This window comes from Dendrobates tinctorius, unplaced genomic scaffold (genome assembly GCF_039654945.1).
Source record: "Dendrobates tinctorius isolate UK_male_01 unplaced genomic scaffold, ASM3965494v1 ptg000241l, whole genome shotgun sequence".
Lineage (NCBI taxonomy): Eukaryota > Metazoa > Chordata > Amphibia > Anura > Dendrobatidae > Dendrobates > Dendrobates tinctorius.
In genome coordinates, this window is record NW_027361908.1 from 17,140,008 (window position 1) to 17,164,582 (window position 24,575).

The window sequence follows — 24,575 nt, forward strand, 5'->3', positions numbered from 1 at the left end:
TGACAAAGATGTGCAGTACTGTCAGTGACCAGCTACTTCATCCTAAATGTGAGAGGGAGCGCTATCAAAAGTCCTTCCTTCCTGCTGCAGTTAGGCTGTATAACCTATGGGGGGCTGTATTATATTATATTCGATGGGGGCTGCATTATACTATATGAGGAGGGCTACATTGTATTCTATGGAGGGGTTACATTATACTATATAAGGGGCTGCATTATATCCTAGGAGGGGGTTGCCATATATTCTATGGAGGGGCTGCATTATACTATATGGGGGGTGAGGCTGCATTATATTCTATGGGGTGTTACATTATATTCTGTGGAGTGGCTGCATTATACTCTGGGGTAGCTGCATTATTCTCTAAGGGGTGGCTGCATTATACTATAAGAGGGGGGCTGCATTATATTCTATGGGGGTTACATTATATTGTATGGCAGGGCTGCATTATACTCTGGGGTGGCTGCATTATGCTCTATTGGGTGGCTGCATTATACTATATGTGGACTGCATTATACTGTATCGAGGACTATGGGGAATACATTATATGAAGAAATATGGGGTGCATTATGCTATGGGAAGTGAATTGTACTACATGGGTGACTATGGCGGTGCATTATACTATATGGAGAACTATGAGGAGTGTATTATACTATATAGAGGACTGAGCAGTATATTTTAATATATGGAGGGCTATGAGGAGTGTATTATACTATATGGAGGACTGAGGAGTGTATTATACTATATGGAGGACTATGGGGAGTGTATTATACTATATGGAGGACTGAGCAGTGTATTTTAATATATGGAGGGCTATAAGGAGTGTATTATACTAAATGGAGGACTGAGGAGTGTATTATACTATATGGAGGACTATGGGGCAGATTATATTATATGGAGGACTATGGGGTGTAAACTGTAGATGCTGCTGATAACATGATACTGTATGGTGATCTGTTAGGGTGCGTGCACATGTTGCGGATTAGTCTGCGGCTTATTCTGCAGAGAATCCATATCTCTTGGCAGAAACCGCAGGGTAAAACACATGCATTTTTCCTGCGGATTCCTAGCATGTGTACAGCGGATTTGATGCAGGTTTTAGTGAGGTTTGGCAGTGCGGATGAGAGAGATTGATTGATTTGTATGTCCCGGAAAGTACACTGCAGCTGCGGTTCCGCAAAAAAGAAGTAACATGCTGCGGAAAATAAACCGCAGCAAATCTGCCCGGAATTTTCCGCAGCATGTGCACGGTGGATTTGGTTTTCCATAGGATTACATGGTACTGTAAACCGCATGGAAACTGCTGCGGATCCGTAGAACCAAATCCGCTGCGGATCCACAGGATCAAATCCGCTGCGGATCCGCAGGACCAAATCCGCTGTGGATCCACAGCAAAAACCGCAATGTGTGCACACATCCTTAGTGATCCATTAGTGATCGTTCTGTCCCCATCATTCTTTCTCAGATGGTGGAAAGAGGCTGGGAAACAAGTATTGAACGACTTCTTCAATTTTGTCGATCATTTAGCGGCCTGAACTCAGCGCATGTAAATACAATCAAAATGCTAATGTGTGATGTGCAATATGTTAGCATTTGGGGCCCCATTTTAAACTTTGCCTAGGGCCCCACTTTGCCTAAAACCGGCCCTGATCACCTATATTGTATAAAGTACTACACACCACTTCAGTCTAGTGTTTATACATCTATTGCAATGTCCAGCACGTGTTCCAAATAAATAATAGAATTAGGCTATGTGTGCACGTTGAGTATTTAAATGCTAGCAGAAATTTCTGCAAGGTTTCTGCACCTCTTGGCAGGAAAGACGCTGTGGAAAAAACGCGTGTTTTGCTGCAGTTTTGGTGCGTTTTTGCCAAGTTTTTGTATATGTTTTTGCGCGCATTTTTGTGCAGCAATAAATGCTTTTTGAGCTAAATAAAGATATTTAAAAAAAGTTATGTGATGTAATTTCTTGGTTCAACACCACCTTTTTCATGCTGATGCAGTAGCAACAGGGTAATTGGATTAGGGCTTGGCATCAGCATCTGTCATTGAGCCTGACAACCTCATTTCTGAGCCAATAAATAAACACAAACACACACATTGTCACCAGCCTATGTAGGAGCGTTAACAGATTGAATGTACATAGGCTGTAACCAGACAGCAACTGTCAATTTTTAAGAAAAAAAAATGAAAAAAAAAATTGCATGGGCTCCTGCATAATTTTAATAACCAGCAGAGGGAAAGCCGATGGCTGAGGGCTGTTGTTAATATTCTGGGAAGGGGCCAACAGCCATAAAGTTTCCCAGGCTATTAATATCAGCTCACAGCTGTTTGCTTAGACTTTACTGGCTAGTTGACAGGAGGACCCCAGAAAAAAATCTATAAGATGCTCCAAATATGGCGCTTAGCCTCGCTCTTCCCACTTGCCTTGTAGCGGAGGCAAGTGGGGTTCATATTTGTGGAGTTGATGTCACCTTTCTATTGTCAGGTGACATCAAGCCCACAGATTAGTAATGGAGAGGCGTCTATAAGACACCTATCCATTACTAACCCCATAGTTATATTGTATAAAAACAGACACCCAGAAAAAAGACCTTTATTTGAAATAATGACACCGACTCCTTTAATAATCTTAATGAAACCATACTCCCCAAACGCCTAATCCACCGAAGCCAACATCTGCTTCAACAAAAATTAAATAAACCACAATATTCCTCACCTGCCCACCAAGAAGATAAATCTATAATGTCCCACGACAATCCTAATCAATTTGAGAGAATTCACATCAGTGATGTGACTGCTTTCAAAGACAGCCAGCAATACACTAACAAGAGGTGATAGCTCCCGCATTGTGTCTCACTGAGCTGCCTCCTGTCAGTGTATCGCCGGCGGCCGTGTAAAGTGGTTACATCTTCCGATGTGATTGTTCTACACGTGAGATCGCCGTGGGATTATCTGAACTACGGCGGACAGGCGAGTATATATTGGTTTATTATTTTACATTATTTATAGGAGACGGGGGCATCGGGGATTTGGTGATAGGCGAGTATAATGTTTGTTTTTTATTTTTATTTGAATATGTATGTAATTTTCCTTTTTTTTTGTTGTTTTTTTTAACTGTGAGCACAGGCGCCGGCTGATGAGACCATGTCTCCCATCAGCGGCACCTGCTGTCACTGTTATCAGTGACAGCAGACATACAGTAGCCTAATGGAAACAGTATTCTCATCAGCCCACACCTGCTGGTCACAGTCACAGCTCCAGGGTCACGCTGACATCTGACAGCATGAACCCGCAGCACTCTGACCGATGGTCTTACTGGCGGTAGCGTTACCGCTGATAAGAACCACCGTGCCGGTGTTTCCCACGCTGTCACACAGATGAAAGAAGGCGGTAAAACGCAAAACAAAAACACAGCAAATCCGCAAATATTTTTATACCTGTGTTTTTGCTGCAGATTTGACTGACTCAATTGAAGTCAATGGGTGCAGAAATGCTGCAGAAACACAAAACAAATTGACATGCAGCAGAAAAAAAAAAGCACTGCAAATACGTAAGGAAATTTACTGATCATGTGGACAATACTTCAGGATTGTCATTGAACAAGCTTGCATAAGGATTCCATAAGATTTTTGGCACATTTTCGAGTGGGAAAAACCGCCGCAAAAATGCATAAAAAACACACTGTGTGCATATAGCCTAACAGAACCATGGGTCTTAAAGGGAGTCTCTCAGCACAAAATCTATAATATAACGCTGTAAGCGTCACTCTGTCCGAAGCCTTTATAGACTGCACAAGCGCGACACGCCTGCGCAGTCTGGCTCCAGACAGAATGAGGCAGCCAGCGGTGAGGAGTGTGTACGGCGCCCGGAGATGGCGGTATGCTTACATACCGCGATCTCGGGCGCCATACATACTTACTTACCTGACCGGGATGAGCATTGCCGCGGCGCTTCTCTTCGGCCGAAGATCGGGGCAGGAGTACATCCGGAATCGCGCATGCTCATAGCGTGATCTGGCGCTATGAGCAATATGGCGCCGGACAGCGCTATGGGCATGCGCGCACTCCGGCGCCAGACTCCTCCCCCAGCCTCCAGCAGAACGTGACAGGCAGCGCTGGAGCACAGGAAAGAAGGGTGAGTATAAATGGTTTTTTTTTGTATGTGTGTAGTTTAATAGGGGTGACCATGCATACCAGGATAGGGGTGGGAGGCCAATGCATACCAGGAAAGGGGGGTCAGGGGGATCATGCATACCACGAAAAGGGGGTGAGGTGACCATGCATACCATGAAAAGGGGGTGAGGGGACCATGCATACCACAAAAAGGGGGTGAGGGGACCATGCATACCACGAAAGGGGGGGTGAGGGGACCATGCATACCACGAAAGGGGGGTGAGGGGACCATGCATACCACAAAAGGGGGGGTGAGGGGACCATGCATACCAAGAAAGGGGGGTGAGGGGACCATGTATACCACGAAAGGGGAGTGAGGGGACCATGCATACCACGAAAGGGGAGTGAGGGGACCATGCATACCATGAAAGGGGAGTGAGGGGACCATGCATACCACAAAAGGAGGGTGAGGGGACCATGCATACCAAGAAAGGGGGGTAAGGGGACCATGCATACCAAGAAAGGGGAGTGAGGGGACCATGCATACCACGAAAGAGGAGTGAGAGGACCATGCATACCAAGAAAGGAGGGTGAGGGGACCATGCATACCAAGAAAGGGGAGTGAGGGGACCATGCATACCACGAAAGAGGAGTGAGAGGACCATGCATACCAAGAAAGGAGGGTGAGGGGACCATGCATACCACAAAAGGAGGGTGAGGGGACCATGCATACCACAAAAGGGGAGTGAGGGGACCATGCATACCAAGAAAGGGGAGTGAGGGGACCATGCATACCACGAAAGGGGAGTGAGGGTACCATGCATACCAGGATAGGGATAAGGGGTGCCATGCACACCAGGATAGAAGGGGGGCAGCACATATCAGGATGGGAGATCTTATACCCATAAAAATGCTCGCCACCCGGGCATAGAACGGGTTCGTAGCTAGTGACTATTATAACCAAATACAGGAGCTTGGTGCAATGGCGGGGCCAATCACTTAAATACATGCGTACCAGGAAAGGGGGGTGAGGGGGATCATGCATACCACGAAAAGGGGGTGAGGGGACCATGCATACCAAGAAAGAGGAGTGCGAGGACCATGCATACCACGAAAGGAGGGTGAGGGGACCATGCATACCACAAAAGGAGGGTGAGGGGACCATGCATACCACGAAAGGGGAGTGAGGGGACCATGCATACCACGAAAGGGAATATAGTAAGATTGTGATATGCATAATATATATATATGACCAAGACTAAACAAAATACATGGTAAAATTATCCCTCTGGGGCACATATATATGCAGGACTACAAAGGGCAACTGTTATAAATGAAGACCAACAGCAAAGAATAATGAGGAGCCAACAGTCAGAAAGAACCCATAAAAAATAGTATTTTATTAATTTACATCATAAAATGACACAGATTAACATGAAAAGGGGGGATGTAAAGGCATACAAAATCGCAACAATAGGCCATGCGTGCTGTCAACAAGATTCAGGATTCTAAGGTAAAAAGAGTAAAGGGAATCCCTACCGATCATGTATCAGATAGCCCAGAAAAGTCTCATTATTGTATAACAGTGTAAATTATTATAAATTATTAGTCATACAACCATCAATAATTTACACTGTTATACAATAATGAGACTTTTCTGGACTATCTGATACATGATCGGTAGGGATTCCCTTTACTCTTTTTACCTTAGAATCCTGAATCTTGTTGACAGCACGCATGGCCTATTGTTGCTATTTTGTATGCCTTGACATCCCCCCTTTTCATGTTAATCTGTGTCATTTTATGATGTAAATTAATAAAATACTATTTTTTATGGGTTCTTTCTGACTGTTGGCTCCTCATTATTCTTTGCTGTTTATACCACGAAAGGGGAGTGAGGGGACCATGCATACCACAAAAGGGGAGTGAGGGGACCATGCATACCATGAAAGGGGAGTGAGGGGACCATGCATACCACAAAAGGAGGGTGAGGGGACCATGCATACCAAGAAAGGGGGGTGAGGGGACCATGCATACCAAGAAAGGGGAGTGAGGGGACCATGCATACCACGAAAGGAGGGTGAGGGGACCATGCATACCACAAAAGGGGAGTGAGGGGACCATGCATACCAAGAAAGGGGAGTGAGAGGACCATGCATACCACGAAAGGGGAGTGAGGGGACCATGCATACCAGGATAGGGGGGTGAGGGGACCATGCATACCACAAAAGGGGGGTGAGGGGACCATGCATACCACGAAAGGGGGGTGAGAGGACCATGCATACCAGGATTGGGGGGTGAGGGGACCATGCATACCACAAAAAGGGGGGTGAGGAGACCATGCATACCACGAAAGGGGGGTGAGGGGATCATGTATACCAGGATTGGGGGGTGAGGGGACCATGTATACCAGGATTGCGGGGTGAGGGGACCATGCATACCAGGATGGAGGGGTGGGAGGACCAGGCATACCAGGATAGGGGGGTGAGAGGACCATGCATACCAGGATAGCAGGGTGAGAGGACCATGTAAACCAGGATACGGGAGTGAGAGGACCATGCATACCAGGATAGGTGGGTGAGGGGACCATGCATACCAGGATTGGAGGATGAGAGGACCATGCATACCAGGCATTGGCGGGTGAGGGGGCATACATACCAGGAGAGGGATAAGGGGGTACCATGCATACCAGGATTGGAGGATGAGAGGACCATGCATACCAGGATTGGGGGGTGAGGGGACCATGTATACCAGGATTGGAGGGTGAGGAGACCATGCAAACCAGGATAGGGGGGTGGGAGGACCATGCATACCAGGATAGCGGGGTGAGAGGACCATGTAAACCAGGATACGGGAGTGAGAGGACCATGCACACCAGGATAGGGGGGTGAGGGGACCATGCATACCAGGATTGGAGGATGAGAGGACCATGCATACCAGGATTGGGGGGTGAGGGGGCCATGCATACCAGGATAGGGGGGGTGAGAGGACCATACATACCAGGATAGGGATAAGGGGGTACCATGCATACCAGGATTGGGGGGTGAGGGGGCCATGCTTACCAGGATGGGGGGGATCCATGCATACCAGGATGAGGAATAGGGTACCATGCATACCAGGATAGGGATAAGGGGTGCCATGCACACCAGGATAGAAGGGGGGCAGCACATATCAGGATGGGAGATCTTATACCAATAAAAATGCTCGCCACTCGGGTATAGAACGGTTTCATAGCTAGTGACTATTATAACCAAATACAGGAGCTTGGTGCAATGGCGGGGCCAATCACTTAAATACACCTGCCAATATGCTTGGTTTCCATCTATCTTCACCCTTCCCTGGCACTTTGAAACCGTAACTGCTAATTAAAGAAGCCTCTTCCTGCCACAACCAATTTTAGTTTTTGTGCTGTAGATATTTCACTCCTTCTGTTGTGGACAGAACTGTGATACATTTATCTCAAGATGAATTTTTTAAAGGGTGACATGTTGTGGGGAGGGTAGAAGAGGGACTAGGTCCCTTTTATGGTTAAGTTGTTGTTTTTTACTGTTGTGTTAAAAAAAGAATTAATAAAAAATATTTGATTTTAAAAAAAAAAAAGATTTCACTCCTTCAATGAGCCATAACTTTTGTATTTTTCTATTGACATATCTGTATCATGGCTTCTTTTTGTGAGATGAGCTGTAATTTGGGATGGCATTATTCATGTTGCCATATAATGTATTGCAGATAGAGAAAAAGGTACCAAAATTGGTGAAATGGTGAAAATAGAAAAAAAAAAAGCAAATCCGATATTGTTTTTTGGTTTTATGGTGTTTATTGTGCATGATTCTCCATGCCGTATGATTATACCTATCCGAAACTCGTGTAATTTGGGTTTTTTTTTTTTTACTTCAGTGGTAAAAATTTCAGAAATTGAAATAAAAAAAGATTGTGTCACAACTCTGTTGTTGGGTGTCCTGGGGCCAGGGGCTCCCTCCCAGTCCCTAACACTAGGGGTGGCCTAGCTGGCCCTGCTCCCCAGATTACTTCTGATGGTGAAGACGCCGGGGCCACGTACCTTGCCTTAGCTCCAAAATATGCCCTCAGTCTGTACCCTTCCCCCACTGAGGGAAGGGTGCAGTAGTAGTGTACCTTGGAACGCCAATCAGACTAACAAGGTAATATGAACAGGGGTAACGAAAAATACCAAACATAAAAATATACTCACACATAACAGAACAATGCATCGGGGAGTGGAGGATGGGGTTAAATCAAAGTAGGAGAAGAAAGGGAATTATCACACACTCAAAATCTAGCAACAGTCACAGATAAATCCATCAAACACCTTATCCAATAACAGACAACAACAGCCACCAGCCACGCAGTATAAGCTTGCTCTGACTTGCCAGGACCCAAGTGGTTAACAGTGAACAGCTGAGAGCCTTAATGCAGAAAAGCTTCCAGAAGCTCTCAACTGAGCAGATAAACTCCTGCACTGCCAGAAGACATTTACACCGTTTAATATGAAGGTGAAGTGCTTCTAATCAGTACAGGAGTAGGAGAAATCAGACGCTGCGGTCTTCTGGCTCAGCTCTGTTGCAGTAAACTCATGACAGATTGGTTGGAGCTGCCATTTTCTGTGACCAGTTACATATTTTTCTTTTGATGAACAGGCTTGTTCTTTTCTGTGATGAACTGTGGCTTTTATTGGTGCCATTTTAGGCTACATACTGTATGTTGTTTTGATTACTTGTTATTTCATTTTGAGGAAGAGATTTTCAGCCTCCAGAAAACTGTAATTCAGGAGTTTCAGTTTCTTTACTTTGTGCAACTATACGAGTTAAATAATCTTATGTTGTGTTATATCAGATTTTTATGGGCACAGCAACACCAAATGTTTTTTTCATGTCTTCATTGTTAAAATGGTAAAAGATGAGTGACTACATTTTTTATGGGGTTTTTTTAACTTTTTTTTCTACCTTTTTTTAAGCCCTTTTTTAAGCCCCCACAGGGGACTTGAACCTCTAATTATTTAATCACTATTTCTGCACATATCGCAAAAATCAGTCTCTAACAAAGCACAGCCTGTGGTTGATATTTACAAGATTTCTAATATGGGGGCTTCAGCAGGCCACTGGCTGCCATGGCAACCTATCTATACTTGGTCCTCTCAGAATTCATAGTTTCATCGTTTTAAGGTTATAAGAAGACACAAATCATCGTGTTCAACCTATAACCGAATTATTATCGCTGATAACTTACACTGATCGCTTTTCCATGATTGACTGCTGGCCTCCACTGCGTATACCCCACGCTGTTCTATATAGCTGTCTGGATGAACAATGCAAACCATTAGTGGTCTCCGTTCTTGGCGGCAGTATCGGCAGACAGCTGCATAGAACAGCGCTGTCTGCCTGCCTCATATGAACATGCCGATTTTCAGTCTGAGTGGTGCAATGAGCGCTACTCACAGTGGGTTATGTGTGATCATCAGTCTCCACACATAACCCCATTTACTACTGGAAAACCATCTTCACATCCTAGACCAGATCAGAAGAACCCTGCTACTGGACAAGCTACCGTATATCCTTAGCCTCCTGTAAGAGGACAGTGATATTACTATTGAAAATTATTTTTGAATAGTTTATTATTTTTCAAAGCTCTTTTACACAGAATGCATTTATTATCGTTAAAAAACCCTGGTTTTAACAGCAACAATCAGAGCTGACTTTAGTTGCAGCAGTTGACAACTGTGTAACACAGCAGGCATCTGCCAGGTATAGTGTGGGTTCATACATTGCACCTGCTCCATACACCCGCACCCAGAGTGTGACAGGTAAGGAGTCATCTAGACGACCATTTTTCACATACGTGTTCTACTCTATGATTTTTACGGATAGAACATCTACCCATTATAATCTATGAGCTGTTCATATGTCTATATTTTTGTGGACCACATTTCCACCCAAAAAATAAAGCTAAAATTTCCGATTTTGATCAAAATTGCCCATACAAGTCCAAGCACAAGCATGGCATCTGTGTGCCATTAGTACATTGTAATAGGAGAAGCTTTGCAGTTTTGCTTTTTTTTTCCCATCTGTGAAAATCGCTACTGTATCACTGATGATAAAAAAACATATATGGTACCGCCACGTTCAGAAAGGTCCAATCTATCAAAATATGAAAACGATTAACACCGTAAACGGAAAAAATTCTAAAATCCCAAAATTAAGTTGATTTTTTTTTGGTCCCCGCAATATCACAAAAAAGTCTGTAACAGGTGGTTAAAAAGTCACATCTATCCCAAAATGTTTATAATAAAAATGGCATCTCGCCCCGCAAAAAAAAAAAAGCCATAGCACAGCTCCATCGGCAGAAAATTAAAAATGTTACTGGCCTTGGAAACATTTTTTTTTGTCCTCCACTAAAATAATTTAAAAAACTAGACATTTTCGATATCACCGTGATCATACTGATGAGGAGAATCATTTTTACCACAAAATGTACACCGGAAAAATTATTCTCAAAAAACATTGTCAAAATTGAATTTTTTTCACAATTTCACCACACTTGGATTTTTTTTGTTTTCCAATTTTTCAGTACACTATGTGGCAAAATGGTCATTCAAAAGTATAACTTGTCCCTGCAAAAAGAAGCCCTCATATGTCTATGTGGACAGAAAAATAGAGGCATTATGGCTCTGGGGAGAAGGGAATGAAAAACCGAAACGCAAAAAACGAAAATTGGCTGGGGCGTAAAGGGGTTAAAAACATAAGACATAACACAAATGAGACCTAGAAAACTGCATATTATTGCCCACAATCATCCTGCTCATCCCTATGGCCGTCTGGATCTGGCCCCACAGCTCTTCCCGTTCACTTTCCATGATGAGCGTCTGCATAGAAAAGGTGAGGTTCACAGTGACTCCCAGCCATCAGCATTAATGTCTCCGAGAAGCCCTTTATTACTGCAGGGCCAGCGCTGGGCTCTGTTTGTAATATCCCTTCGTTTTCCTACAAAGAAAAAACCTTTTGTTTTCTAAAAGCAATTAACCAGATAACAAAAGCAATTTCTAGGATTTGCAACTGTCAGGCACAAGGACTGCGAGAACGGAATTAATTTGTGGCTGGTTAATTGGATTCCGTTAATTTCATTATAATCCTCTGCTACCCCACTGTAAGCATTGGGCAACGGTAACAGATGGAAGGAAAAATGTACAGATTCAGAGGAAGGAAAGTTTGTAAATGTGAAACGGTCCTTCACCGTAGGTCAGCACAGAATAGCAATTCACAACCACATTACGACAACTCCATCATAAACCACTATGTTGGGTCAAGCAGAAAGGAAGACAGAGCTTTTTTGTCACTTTTTCTAACATTTTCTACAGTAATTTTACTTTTTATTTCATCTAACAGGTCTTCCGTGAAACAAAACGCTGAAACTGTTTTAATAGCCATCAGTATTAATTCATTGCTAACTTTACTGTCTACAACTATTCATTATTTTCTGTCGGGCCTCATTCAGACATCCGCAAAAAAAGGATCCAAGCGTTATCAGTGTTTTGTATCCAGTTTTTATCCAGTTTTCCTGGATTTGTTGTACAACCATGGATGTATGGAATAAAAATAGTAGCCTCGTTAACCTGCCTAGGTGATTTTTATGACACATAACCTCAGATCCTTACTCAAGGTATAATTTTAATCAGTATAATGGTGCTGTCCTGACACTGTCTGTAGTTTACTTTGCACAATCCTGCTGACAGGTTCCCTTTAAGGATGTTCAAACATAGAGATAGTGTCAGGAGCCCCGCACTGCACTTGCTCACTGAGCCAGTGCGGGTGTCCTGAGTACAAAGACAGTGCTCTGCTCAAAGATACCTGTGGAGCAGGGCAGCAGCGGTGACAATGCGTGCTTCAGAGTATCAAGACCTGAAGCACATGACTGCTGGGGGCATGGCCTAAGCTCCACAGATCTAGGAGCTGCAGGGAAACTCCTAGAAAGGTAACTACAGGACAATGTTACCAAGGGGCATAGACAGAGACAGAAACCAGATGAAGCCAGGGTCAAAGCACAAGATAGCAATACAGTACCAAAGGGTTAGACAGAATGGATAGTCAGGACGTAGCAATAGGTCAGAAAACCAGAACGGGCAATAGACGGTACAATAGGGACAAACTGTAACGGAGTAACGATAGCCAAGCCAGGAGGTCAGAACCGGAGAAGACAATAGTACCAAAGTGAGAGACGGAGTACAGAGTGAGGGAACAGGCCGGGTCATACACGGGAAGCAAACAAGCAATGCAGAATACACGCACACCAGGGGTCAGACACACCAGAACAACAGTGTAGCTGACAGAGAACCCTGGTAAAGAGTGTGTAAAAATACCCCTCCCAGATCCAGAAAGAGGCCACGAACACTTAACCCTGTGAGTGCAGGGCAAGAACCCTGTTCAAACCACGACAGTACCCCCCTCTTAACGGGGGGCCACTGGACCCCCAGGCTTGTCTGGGTAACTGGCATGGAAAGCCCGCACCAGACGATCAGCATGCACCAAACTGGCCGGAACCCATGACCGATCCTCCAGAGAGTACCCCTTCCAGTGTATCAGATACTGGAGTCTCCGGCGCACCCACTGGGAGTCAACAATGTGCCCTACTTCATACTCCAGCTGCCCCTCTACCAGCACTGGCGGAGTATTTGATGAGGGATCCTCTCTCACCATCCCCACAGGCTTTAACAGGGACCTGTGGAAGACATCAGAAATTTTAAAGGAGGTGGGCAGCTGCACTCGGTAGGCTACTGGGTTAACAACCTCCAAAACTTTGTATGGGCCAATAAACTTGGGGCCCAGCTTTATAGATGGTATCTTAAGCTTGATATTGCGGGTGGATAGCCACACCTTCTCCCCTACTGCAAATGCTGGACCTGGCCCCCTCCTGTCAGCAAACCGCTTATAGTTTTCCTGGGCCTTGGAAATATTCCTCTGAACCTCCCTCCAAAGAATTCTAAGATGTTGTGTCACATCCTCAGCACCAGGACAACCTGAATCCATGCGGGAAAACTCTCCATAATGTGGGTTAAACCCATAGTTGACCTGAAAGGGAGGCTTCCCAGTAGATTGACTCACACAACCGTTGAATGCAAACTCTGCCTTGGGCAATATCTTACACTAGTTCTCCTGCCTGGAAGAGGCCAAGCATCTCAGAATCTGCTCCAACGATTGGTTTGTGCGCTCTGTCTATCCATTAGACTCTGGGTGGAAGGCCGAGGAGAAGGACAATGAAATCCCCAGCTTTTTGCAAAAAGCCCTCCAGAACCTGGCTACAAACTGTACCCCTCTGTCTGACACCACATTCATAGGCACTCCATGCAACCTAATTATATGTCTGCATAAATAAGCGGGCCAGGGTTTCAGCAGATGGTAACGCGGGGAGAGGTACAAAGTGAGCTTTATTTGAAAACCTATCCACCACCACCCATATCACTGAGTTGCCCCTGGAAGGAGGAAGATTTGTGATAAAATCCATGGACAAATGTGTCCATGGTCTATCCGGAATTGGCAAAGGCACCAATTCCCCGGCCGGCCGGACCTGAGAACTTTTAGAACGAGCGCACACCCCACATGCAGTCACAAACTTTTTAATATCTGTTACCAAAGAGGGCCACCAGAAATCCCTCGCAATTGCCCCTCGGGTAGCTGCAATCCCAGGATGAGCACTCAACACAGAATCGTGAAATTCCTTCATAAGTCCGAGACGGAAACGTTCCGGTACAAACAATTTTCCCAGGGGTTTACCACCAGGAGCCCGAGCCTGGGCCTCCAAAATCCCTCTCTGTAACTCAGATGAGATTTCGGCCACCACTACTCCTGGCTGAAGAATGGAGGAGGGAGGTTCTGGAGGGGACACCGAATCAAAGCTTCGGGATAAGGCATCAGCCTTGATGTTTTTAGATCCTGGGCGGAATGTGATGGTAAACTGAAATCGAGAAAAAAAAAAGCGCCCATCAAGCCTGTTTGGGGGTCAGTCTCTTGGCAGACTCGATATACACTCACTGGCCACTTTATTAGGTACACCATGCTAGTAACGGGTTGGACCCCCTTTTGCCTTCAGAACTGCCTCAATTCTTCGTGGCAGAGATTCAACAAGGTGCTGGAAGCATTCCTCAGAGATTTTGGACCATATTGACATGATGGCATCACACAGTTGGCGCAGATTTGTCGGCTGCACATCCCTGATGCGAATCTCCCGTTCCACCACATCCCAAAGATGCTCTATTGGATTGAGATCTGGTGACTGAGGAGGCCATTTGAGTACAGTAAACTCATTGTCATGTTCAAGAAACCAATCTGAGATGATTCGAGCTTTATGACATGGCGCATTATCCTGCTGAAAGTAGCCATCAGATGTTGGGTACATTGTGGTCATAAAGGGATGGACATGGTCAGCAACAATACTCAGGTAGGCTGTGGCGTTGCAACAATGCTCAATTGGTACCAAGGGGCCCAAAGAGTGCCCAGAAAAAATTCCCCACACCATGACACCACCACCACCAGCCTGAACCGTTGATACAAGGCAGGATGGATCCATGCTTTCATGTTGTTTACGCCAAATTCTGACCCTACCATCCGAATGTCGCAGCAGAAATCGAGACTCATCAGACCAGGCAACGTTTTTCCAATCTTCTACTGTCCAATTTCGATGAGCTTGTGCAAATTGTAGCCTCAGTTTCCTGTTCTTAGCTGAGAGGAGTGGTACCCAGTGTGGTCTTCTGCTGCTGTAGCCCATCTGCCTCAAAGTTCGACGCACTGTGCGTTCAGAGATGCTCTTCTGCCTACCTTGGTTGTAACGGGTGGCAATTTGAGTCACTGTTGCCTTTCTATCAGCTCGAACCAGTCTGCCCATTCTCCTCTGACCTCTGGCATCAACATGGCATTTCCGGCCACAGAACTGCCGCTCACTGGATTTTTTTTCTTTTTCGGACCATTCTCTGTAAACCCTAGAGATGGTTGTGCGTGAAAATCCCAGTAGATCAGCAGTTTCTGAAATACTCAGACCAGCCCTTCTGGCACCAACAATCATGCCACGTTCAAAGGCACTCAAATCACCTTTCTTCCCCATACTGATGCTCGGTTTGAACTGCAGGAGATTGTCTTGACCATGTCTACATGCCTAAATGCACTGAGTTGCCGCCATGTGATTGGCTGATTAGAAATTAAGTCTTAACACACAGTTGGACAGGTGTACCTAATAAAGTGGCCAGTGAGTGTAGGTCAAATTTTTGTGATCAGTGACGACTGTAATGGGATGAACAGCCCCCTCCAGGAAATGCCTCCATTCTTCAAAAGCCAACTTTACCGCCAACAACTCTCTATTGCCGACATCGTAATTTCTCTCGGCAGAGGAAAATTTTTTAGAGAAGAAGGCGCAAGGCCTCAGATTAGTAAGGGTAGGAGGGCCCAGAGACAAAACTGCCCCCACCCCTACTTTCAAGGCGTCAACCTCCACGACAAAAGGTCTTGACGGGTCGGGTTGTACCAATACAGGGGCTGAAGAAAAGCACTTTTTTAATGTCATGAAAGAATTTTTTGCAGCTACAGACCAATTTTTTACATCAGCTCCCTTGAGAGTGAGGTCCGTTAGAGGCTTTACCACCTGCGAGAAGCCTTTAATAAATTTCCTATAAAAGTTGGCAAAGCCCAAAAATCGCTGCAACCCTTTCAAGTCATGAGGCTGCACCCACTCCGTAACAGCCTGGACCTTCTAAGGATCCATGCGGAACCCCTCCCCTGACACAATCATCCCCAGAAAGGATACTTCTTGCATGAAAAATGAGCATTTTCCAACTTGGCATACAAATGATTCTCCCTCAGTCTCATGAGAACCATCCGCAAATGGTGCAAGTGAGATTGACTGTCCACCGACTACATCAGAATGTCATCCAAATAGATAACCACAAAACGACCAATTAAATCAGAGAAAATTGCATTAATAAAATTCTGAAAAACAGCAGGAGCGTTGGTGAGACCAAAGGGCATAACCAAGTTTTCGAACAGCCCTTCAGTCGTCAGGAATGCCGTTTTCCATTCGTCCCCTTCCCGGACTCTTATAAGGTTATACGCCCCACGTAAATCCAGTTTAGAGAACCACTTGGCCCCGATGAGTTGGTTACATAGATCAGGAATTAGGGGGAGAGGGTATGTATTTTTCACAGTAATTTTGTTTAATTACCGAAAGTCGAGGCATGGCCGCAAACCACCATCTTTTTTCTTAACAAAAAAGAAGCCCGCTGCCACAGGTGAAACAGAAGGCCTAATATGCCCTTTGCGGAGACTCTCGGTAATGTACTCCTTCATGGCTAGACGTTCGGGCCCGGACAAATTGAACAGGCGAGCCTTGGGTAACTTTGCTCCAGGGACTAGATTAATGGCACAATCAAAGGGTCTATGTGGTGGTAGCGCCTCAGCCTCACTTTCAGAAAATACGTCTTCAAAATCTTTCAGGTACTCCGGAATACCTTCCAGATCGACACTGACACAGATTTTACTGGGGTGACAAGAGTTGTCAAGTTACAACATAGACTGTTAGCCATACAACCCCACTGAATGATCTCTCCCGTGACCCAGTCAATTGTAGGATTGTGACATTGAAGCCAAGGCATACCCAGTACCAGTCCAGCCGGCAGATTATTTAGAACAAAACACCTTAATTTTTCCACGTGAGTGGAACGCACTTTCAGAGAAAGGGTATCAGTCATGAAACAAATTCCCTCCTGGGTGATAGGAGAAGAATCAATTGCCACGATTTTAACAGGATCTTTTAACCTGACTGTCCCTATCTTGTGAAAAGTCACAACTTTGGCATCGATCAGATTAATAGAAGAACCACAGTCAACAAAGGCGGTAGTCCCAACCGGACCACCTGTAAGTTCTAGTTCCACCGGAAGCAGAATTTTAGTAAGTGAGGAATAGGGTACCTGGGAGTCTGGGCAACCTCCTCGATTGTTACCCAGACTCAGTCGTTTTCCTGATGGCTTTACTGAAGAAGGGCAAGAAGGACAGTTCCTTCTCCAATGTCCAACGGATCCACAGCAAAAACACAATTGGTTGTTTCTTCGTTGTCTCCTCTCTTCTTCCTCCAATGACGTGGCACCAACCTCCATGGGCTCAGGACTAGATGCAGAGTCTCTCAGATTGGAGAATAAAGGGGTCTCCTGCAGCATGACCCCTCTTGCCCGCAGCCTACGGTCCATGCGGACAGCCTGGATCATAGCGTCCTCCAAAGAATCCGGTGGAGGATGAAGGGCTAGGGCATCTTTCAAACGTTCGGACAGGCCTCTACAGAACAAACCCCGGAGGGCAGCATCATCCCAGGAGACCTCCGCTGCCCAGCGTCTGAACTCAGAGCAGAACCATTCAGCAGAGTTCCTCCCCTGTGTCACACTCATCACCATATCCTCTGTCAGACGCACTCTATCAGGCTCATCATAAATGTGCCCCAGAGCCTCAAAGAACAAATTCACAGACATACGTTCAGGAGCAGAGGAAGAGAGAGAGAAAGCCCATGCCTGTGGAGCCCCCCGAAGTAGGGAAATGACGACCCCCACCCTCTGGAGCTCATCCCCGGAGGAGCGGGGCCTCAGAGAAAAAAAAAAGCTTGCATCCTTCTCTGAAAGACCTGATCTCCTTTTTATCCCGAGAAAAGGTCTGGCAATTTGACTGGAGATTCGGGGAATGCCAATGACACATTTCTATCCCCAGCACTAGGAGCCCCTGCAGCGACAGCCCCCTGCACAGTAACCACCAACTGTTGCTGGGTCTAGGCCATCATGCGCTGTTCCACATTAAGTTTGTGGAACATTTGGGTCAGGTGCTTGACCTGATTAGCCAAAGCTTGTATGGGATCCATGAGGATAACTTTTTTTTTTTCTCTTCTTCTGAGGGAAAAAAAACTGAAATGGTCAGCTATAATGTCAGGAGCACCGCACTGCACTTGCTCACTGAGCCAGTGCGGGTGTCCTGAGTACAAAGACAGTGCTCAAAGATACCTATGGAGCAGGGCAGCAGCGGTGACGATGCATGCTTCACAGTATCAGGACCTGAAGCACATGACTGCTGGGGGCGTGGCCTAAGCTCCACAGATCTAGGAGCTGCAGGGAAACTCCTAGAAAGGTAACTACATGACAATGTTACCAAGGGGCATAGACAGACAGAAACCAGATGAAGCCAGGGTCAAAGCACAAGATAGCAATACAGTACCAAAGGGTTAGACAGAATGGATAGTCAGGACGTAGCAATAGGTCAGAAAACCAGAACGGACAATAGACGGTACAATAGGGACAAACTGTAACGGAGTAACGATAGCCAAGCCAGGAGGTCAGAACCGGAGAAGACAATAGTACCAAAGCGAGAGATGGGAGTACAGAGTGAGGGAACAGGCCGGGTCATACACGGGAAGCAAACAAGCAACGCAGAATACACGCACACCAGGGGTCAGACACACCAGAACAACAGTATAGCTGACAGAGAACCCTGGTAAAGAGTGAGTATAAATACCCCTCCCAGATCCAGAAAGAGGCCACAAACACTTAACCCTGTGAGTGCAGGGCAAGAACCCTGTTCAAACCATGACAGATAGATAGCAATGAGGAACATAGATAGACAGACAGTTAGATAGATGTGATGAGCATAAAAAATTCTTCACCTTCTTCATTGTGTCAGGCCATGGAAATCAAACTGCACTCAGATGCCATTTGATTGCAGTCTGAGGTTTTCCACAGACTAATTGACATGCATGGCCGAGTGTGATCTATATATTGGATCAAACTCAGACATGAAGTGATTTTTACCCTGGCTCGGTCCAAAGAAAAAAATCAGACCCATAGAATAACATTGGTCCGTGTGTCTTTTGCAAGATCGCACTCAAACTGATAATAGGGTTGTCAGCATGTGTCCTGAGGGTATTGAAAGGAGAAAAAAAACAACACCAAGCCCTTCTGTCTTGAATATTAAGATCATCAAAGCAATGGAGGAGCTCTTTTATTATTTTCCATGCATTAGGGCTCTTTCACACCGGAAAAAACTGTATCGGAGATATCAGTGTCTGTGTGTGTAATACTTGTGGCATACATGTGGCAACCGTGTGCTGCATCAGTACCACACGTACCGGCTCCTGAGAAACAGCAGTACAGTTCGCGCTGTTCCCTAGTGCCGGGTGCTGAAGACAGCTCTCATTAATCTCTCCTGCTCACGCTGCGATTAGTACTAGCAGGGGAGAATGTTGAGAGTTGCATTCATCCGAGCCACTGCCTGCACTATAAATAACTAAATAAAAAATGGTGTGGATTCCCCTGTATTTTTTGATAACCAGTCAGGCAAAACTGACAGCTGTAGGCTGCAACCCTCAGCTGTCAAGCTTCAGCAAGGCTGGTTATCAAGAAAAGAGGCGTTCTCATGCTGTTTTTTAATTATTTAAAAAAATAAATATTTCCTCCATATCATCTGGCACTGGCATTTGTGAACAAATGTAATATAGGAGTTTAAGAAACACATTGTATCCTAATAGAAAATACATCAGATGTCGGTAGTTTTTGTGAGCACATTTTTCTGCCTCTGGAAACTGTAAGCATGCAGACCCCCACTTTGAGTTCTGCCAATGGGCACATGTCTGGTGTTCTTATTTATAAAGAATTTTTCTTTCCTAAATATATCATTTTTAGTTTCGTACCCCAACAGTCATGATTTTTTTTCTGGCTTCTCTATCAAGAAGTCCTTGCTCCCATTGCTTATTTAATGCTACTCTATGTGAATAAATGGCAGAAGGGAAGTGTTCTTACCAATACGAGAGAGAGCAATGCACTACTTCCCCCAGCAAGTCATCCACCTGGATTACATTAACCCTTAGATAAGGGGCTCAAACTGCAGTCAAAAAGATTGAAGCCTGAAATCATTATAAGTGCAGGCATCTCTTGAAGGTGTATAAAAGGAGTTAAAATCTGGTAGGTAAAAAAAAATGCCCCGAATAAAACAATTCTAATTAAAGCATCAGAAAATCCCCAGAGTTAAAAATTGCCCTGAAAGAACAGAACATACCTGTGGCAGGGCAGAATTCAACTGGCGTTGCAAGGAATCTCGATCGCATATGACATCTTGAAGTCGTTGCTGGGCAAGTCCAAGACTCTCCTGCGTCTCCCGCAATGTGTCTAGCAGTCGGTCGCGCTCATCAAGCATATTAACCATCAGCTGTTCAAAATGAGAGTCCGAGTCTGAGCCACTGCTTTGGGACCCCCTTTGGCTCATAGGGGTGTCCTCATTTATCGTTGGCATTACTTCACACATCATTTCTAGGAAAATAAAAAAGGAGAGCAAAAATGAGAGTCAGGCAGCACTCTTCTATTTAAGAAAATGAAACAATGCAAAAAAAGCAAGAACATTTCTAAGCATAATAAGACATCAGTGCTTAACATTTCCCTACTAATGTCCATAATTATTGATATAATGTATTTACCGCTAGAGTTAATCAAAAAGATGTGGAGGACTCTGGTCGAGATGACCGGTTAGCAGCCCAGAACTGCCAAACGATAGCCCTACGAAACTCCCTGTACCTGCAGTGATCGCCTTCTTCTGATAAGTAGGCCCAGCTCCATGACATACATGAGTCACACTTCAATGATGGCGTCGCGTTGGGCCTACTGCGCCTGGGGTGCTGGAAGATATGGGAGAGACTCGCATGCTCTGGACAGGCGGTCACAGACTACCGAAGTGGCTGATGAATCAGGGACCTAAAAATCATTTGTTCAACTCTATTTACCACTAATCTTCCATTATAAGGATTGCAGAGATATCATAAATGTTTCTCATTTTTAGTTTTTGGCTTTAGGGGCATTCCATGGCAACTTACGCTACATTCACAAGCCAAAAACTGAGTTAATAATGGCTACAGATTGTTCTTTGAAGGCAGGCACAAAAATGAGTGAATGTGTATTGTACATTAAACTATTCTCAATAGATTTCAACACAGTTTAATTTTTTCAAGAATACAAATTAAATACAAAATACAGCGTTACTACTTGGTAACTTGCGTTACAACATACTGTAGTAACTTACGTTACAAAGCTGATGGTAACGTACGTTACAATACCAATACTTCAAACGAGAACTAGTAAACCTATTGTAACGTAAGTTACTAACTGTGTTGTAACGTAAGTTACCGTGGAATGACCCTTTATATAACTGTCATTTTAATTTGTATTTCCAAAATCAATAGTACACATGAAAATAAGCAACTTTGTAATATATCGCATTCGAAAGATGTGCTTCTTTCTTTGCCAAAAATTGATCAGTCATTATCAGAATTCTCACTTCTGAGGTAAAATCTGTATTCAGTAAAGACAGACTTTCCCATTAATGAGATAAGAGATGGCGGGTGCTATGGATACAATTCTTTATAGACGGAGGGAGGAGCTACATACAGAGCTCCTCCTACTCTCCCTTTTATCTACATAAATCCTCAGCAGCAGCAGCAGCCACCATCTTCAATCTCAGTAATGGGAAAGTCTGTCTTCAGTGATTACAAATTTAACCTCAGAATTGATCATTTTGATAAGGACTGATGAAATCTGGCTGGCAGAGAAAGAAGCAAATTATTTTGATAAGATATATTACACAGTAATTGTTTCCATGTGCACTGCTAATTTATGAAAGAAAAATTACAACAACGGTTACGATATAGTATATCGATTGGATTCAATCATAAGGTTAGGTTAAAGTGAACCTATCATGTAAAAAAAGTTATTAACCTGCACATGAGGGGTTAATCTGTAGGTTAACAGCATTCTGAAGCTGCCTGGCGCCCACCCTGAGAGCTCCACTGCCGGGAGGAAATAAATGTTATACCTTCTGGTAGCCTCGGGCTTTCACTCACAGGGGTGGGCCGACGCGGCTTCAGTCAAGAGAGGCCGTACTGGGCCGCAAGCCTTAAAAGTGAAAGCCTACATGACAGGATTGAGTGGGAATATAGTGAGCTGGAGTTAGGGATTAGGATGGTACTACGGGGTTAATGTATTTGGATAAGGTGGGGGATAGTGCTGGGATGAGGGGGAGGCGGGGTCAGAGCTAGAGTACGAGTTATCATTATAAAGACAGTGACCATCTTAGTGTGGCAACCATTTTAGGCTCCCCCACATAGTGATAAGATGGGGTCTCTTCTGTAGAACCTTAATTATGGAGGTGGAAACAATGCTGCAAGCTGCCTTCCAAGGCTTGCTACAGGGAGCTGTGACCGGGTCACCTCAGGCACTGCAGGATGGATGTCGGCCGCAGAGAGCTAATTCTCCAGCATACCTTAGTCTGCAGGTCCCCTTCTGGTTTGACACTGCATCAGGAGCTCCTACTGGTACTCTCCGGCTCGGGGTGTGAGCTGTAAGCCAGCAGCTCACGTTACGAGAACCGGGAGGAATCCGATTAGGCGGTGGGGCCTGCAATGGAGGAAGAGTCGGCCTCCCTCTCTACATCGTCACAGAAGGCTTACGATCCGGGTGCGGCGGATGCCCTGTCGGGTGGCAGATCCGCTCGGCGTGGTCAGGAGGATACGGTGAGAGGGACGGGGACCTGGTATGCAGGCCCCTCAGTGAGGATACCATCGCGTGCGGCAGCCAGCCGGCCCCATCCAATCAGCGGCAGAAGCGGCGCTTCAACAAGATGGCAGGCAGTGTCAGGCTGGCCTGGGGGCAAAGAGCAAGGGGGAGCCTGATAGAACATGCAGGCAGCAGATCGATCAACAGGATGGCGTGAAGCATTAGGACACCGCAACATTTCAGGGACCAGCACGAATCGATTCTACCAGATTCAGGATCTGCGGCTGCTGGGATCACAGCACCCAGGCAGCCAGGTGAGACTGATCATTTTTTCCTTACTCTTAACCCTTTGCTAGCCTTTTATGAGTGTATGTGTTAGAAATTTTGTTTTATTAAGGGGGGCTAGCAGAGGCATAATGGTTATTTTGCATGGGCTACGGAAGTTTGTCCGGTTATAGGGATCTGGGATCCATACGGTATTTAGTCAGGTTATGGGGATCTGGGATTACTACGGGTTATGGGGATCCGGGACTCCTGAAGGCAGGGTAGCACCTTCCGCAGCAAGGCTGGGTAGTGCTAAGGATATTTTTTTTTTTAAGGCGATGTGAGTGGATGAGATACATACATCCAGTTCAGCATGAAGTGCAGCCCATTAGTGAAGGCAGTTGGCGAGGAGGAAAGAGTGGATTCATTGCTATTAGATGAGTATGCTAAGGGTGAGGTTTGTGTTTGAGGGGACTTTGGGGGTGCACTTGAAACATGGGGTAGGGGACACGATTTCGACAGGACAATATGTTGAGATATTTTCATTGCTTCAAGTGGAACGTTTTAATTTAGACAAGGTGAGGTGAGGATAAAAAGAGGGTTCATTTAATTTGGAGAATCTTCTCTAATTGGTAAAGTTATCCGCTATACTAGCTATCGTTATTTACGAAAGGTCCCCGGAGAACTGCTTGGGATTTGTGGTTACATGAATGTGATTGGTGAGGTTTTTTTAGGCTAAATATGTTGAGCAGTTTCGACAGTGAAAAGCAGGATAAGGGCCCCGGGTAGGCTGGGGCATAGGAAACAATCGTTTCCTGTATGCACCGGGATTTGGTAGCGGTCAGGAGACTCGGTGGCAATGGAGAAAGGGTCGTTTTATTATTTAAGTAGGTCATGGGGTGGTAAAGTGTTTCATGGGAAGAAAGCAAAGGGAATAATGATGGAATTGAAAAAAGGGTCGAGGTCATTGTGTCAGGAAGAGAGGCTTCCTAAATAGGTGTCTTAATAAGACGGCAGCCCACGGGTAAGAGAGGGTTTTAGGGACGGTTTTCAGGATTCCTCTTGTTGACGTTAAAATTTGGTTGTCTACGGAAACTTGAAGTGGGCTTTGCTTTCTAAACAATTATATAAAGATGTGGCTTTGGGTAAAAGAGCTGGACTGTTTAAATAGGCTCTCCTTCAATAATTTGAGTGTTTCAATGTTTTGTGAGGTGGTAAATGGAGGGGCCTAGTACATTTAAAGAAATTCATCACAATTCTTTTACGTAAAGGTCATCGGTAACTGAGGGTATCGACCCTCAGTTGGGTTTGGTGTTGTACACTTCTTTTGTTGATGCTATGGATTGGGTACGGTTGTGTTGAAAGAGAACTAGGCCAAAATGGATAGTATGCATTGGTTGGGTTGTTTTTGGGGGATTGGGTCTCTTTGTTGATCATTGTCTACTTATGGGGTGTCCTGTTATGAATGAGTCACAGTAGGAGGCAAAAACAGAAATGCTGGCTAAGTCCAGAAAACCAGAGAAGTTGGCAGCTATCGGATTGCAGACCCCTGAACCTATCAACAACAACTAGCAGTAGCCGTGGGGGGTTCCTACGGTGCCCTAGACCCCTCGATCACAGCCGGAGAGCTAAATAGCCTAAAG

At 45.1% G+C, this 24,575-nt stretch overlaps 1 protein-coding gene across 4 annotated transcripts in view; it reads right to left on the reverse strand.

Annotated features, from left to right (window-relative positions):
* PPFIA2 (PTPRF interacting protein alpha 2) overlaps nt 1–24,575 on the reverse strand; it is a 592,307-nt gene that overhangs the window by 505,198 nt on the left and 62,534 nt on the right. For all 4 annotated transcript variants that reach the window (XM_073556977.1, XM_073556976.1, XM_073556979.1 and 1 more), the window contains exon 2: nt 20,186–20,436. In XM_073556977.1, coding sequence (XP_073413078.1) covers nt 20,186–20,434 — 249 coding nt within the window. In that variant the 5' untranslated portion in view covers nt 20,435–20,436. The remainder of the gene's footprint in view (nt 1–20,185; nt 20,437–24,575) is intronic.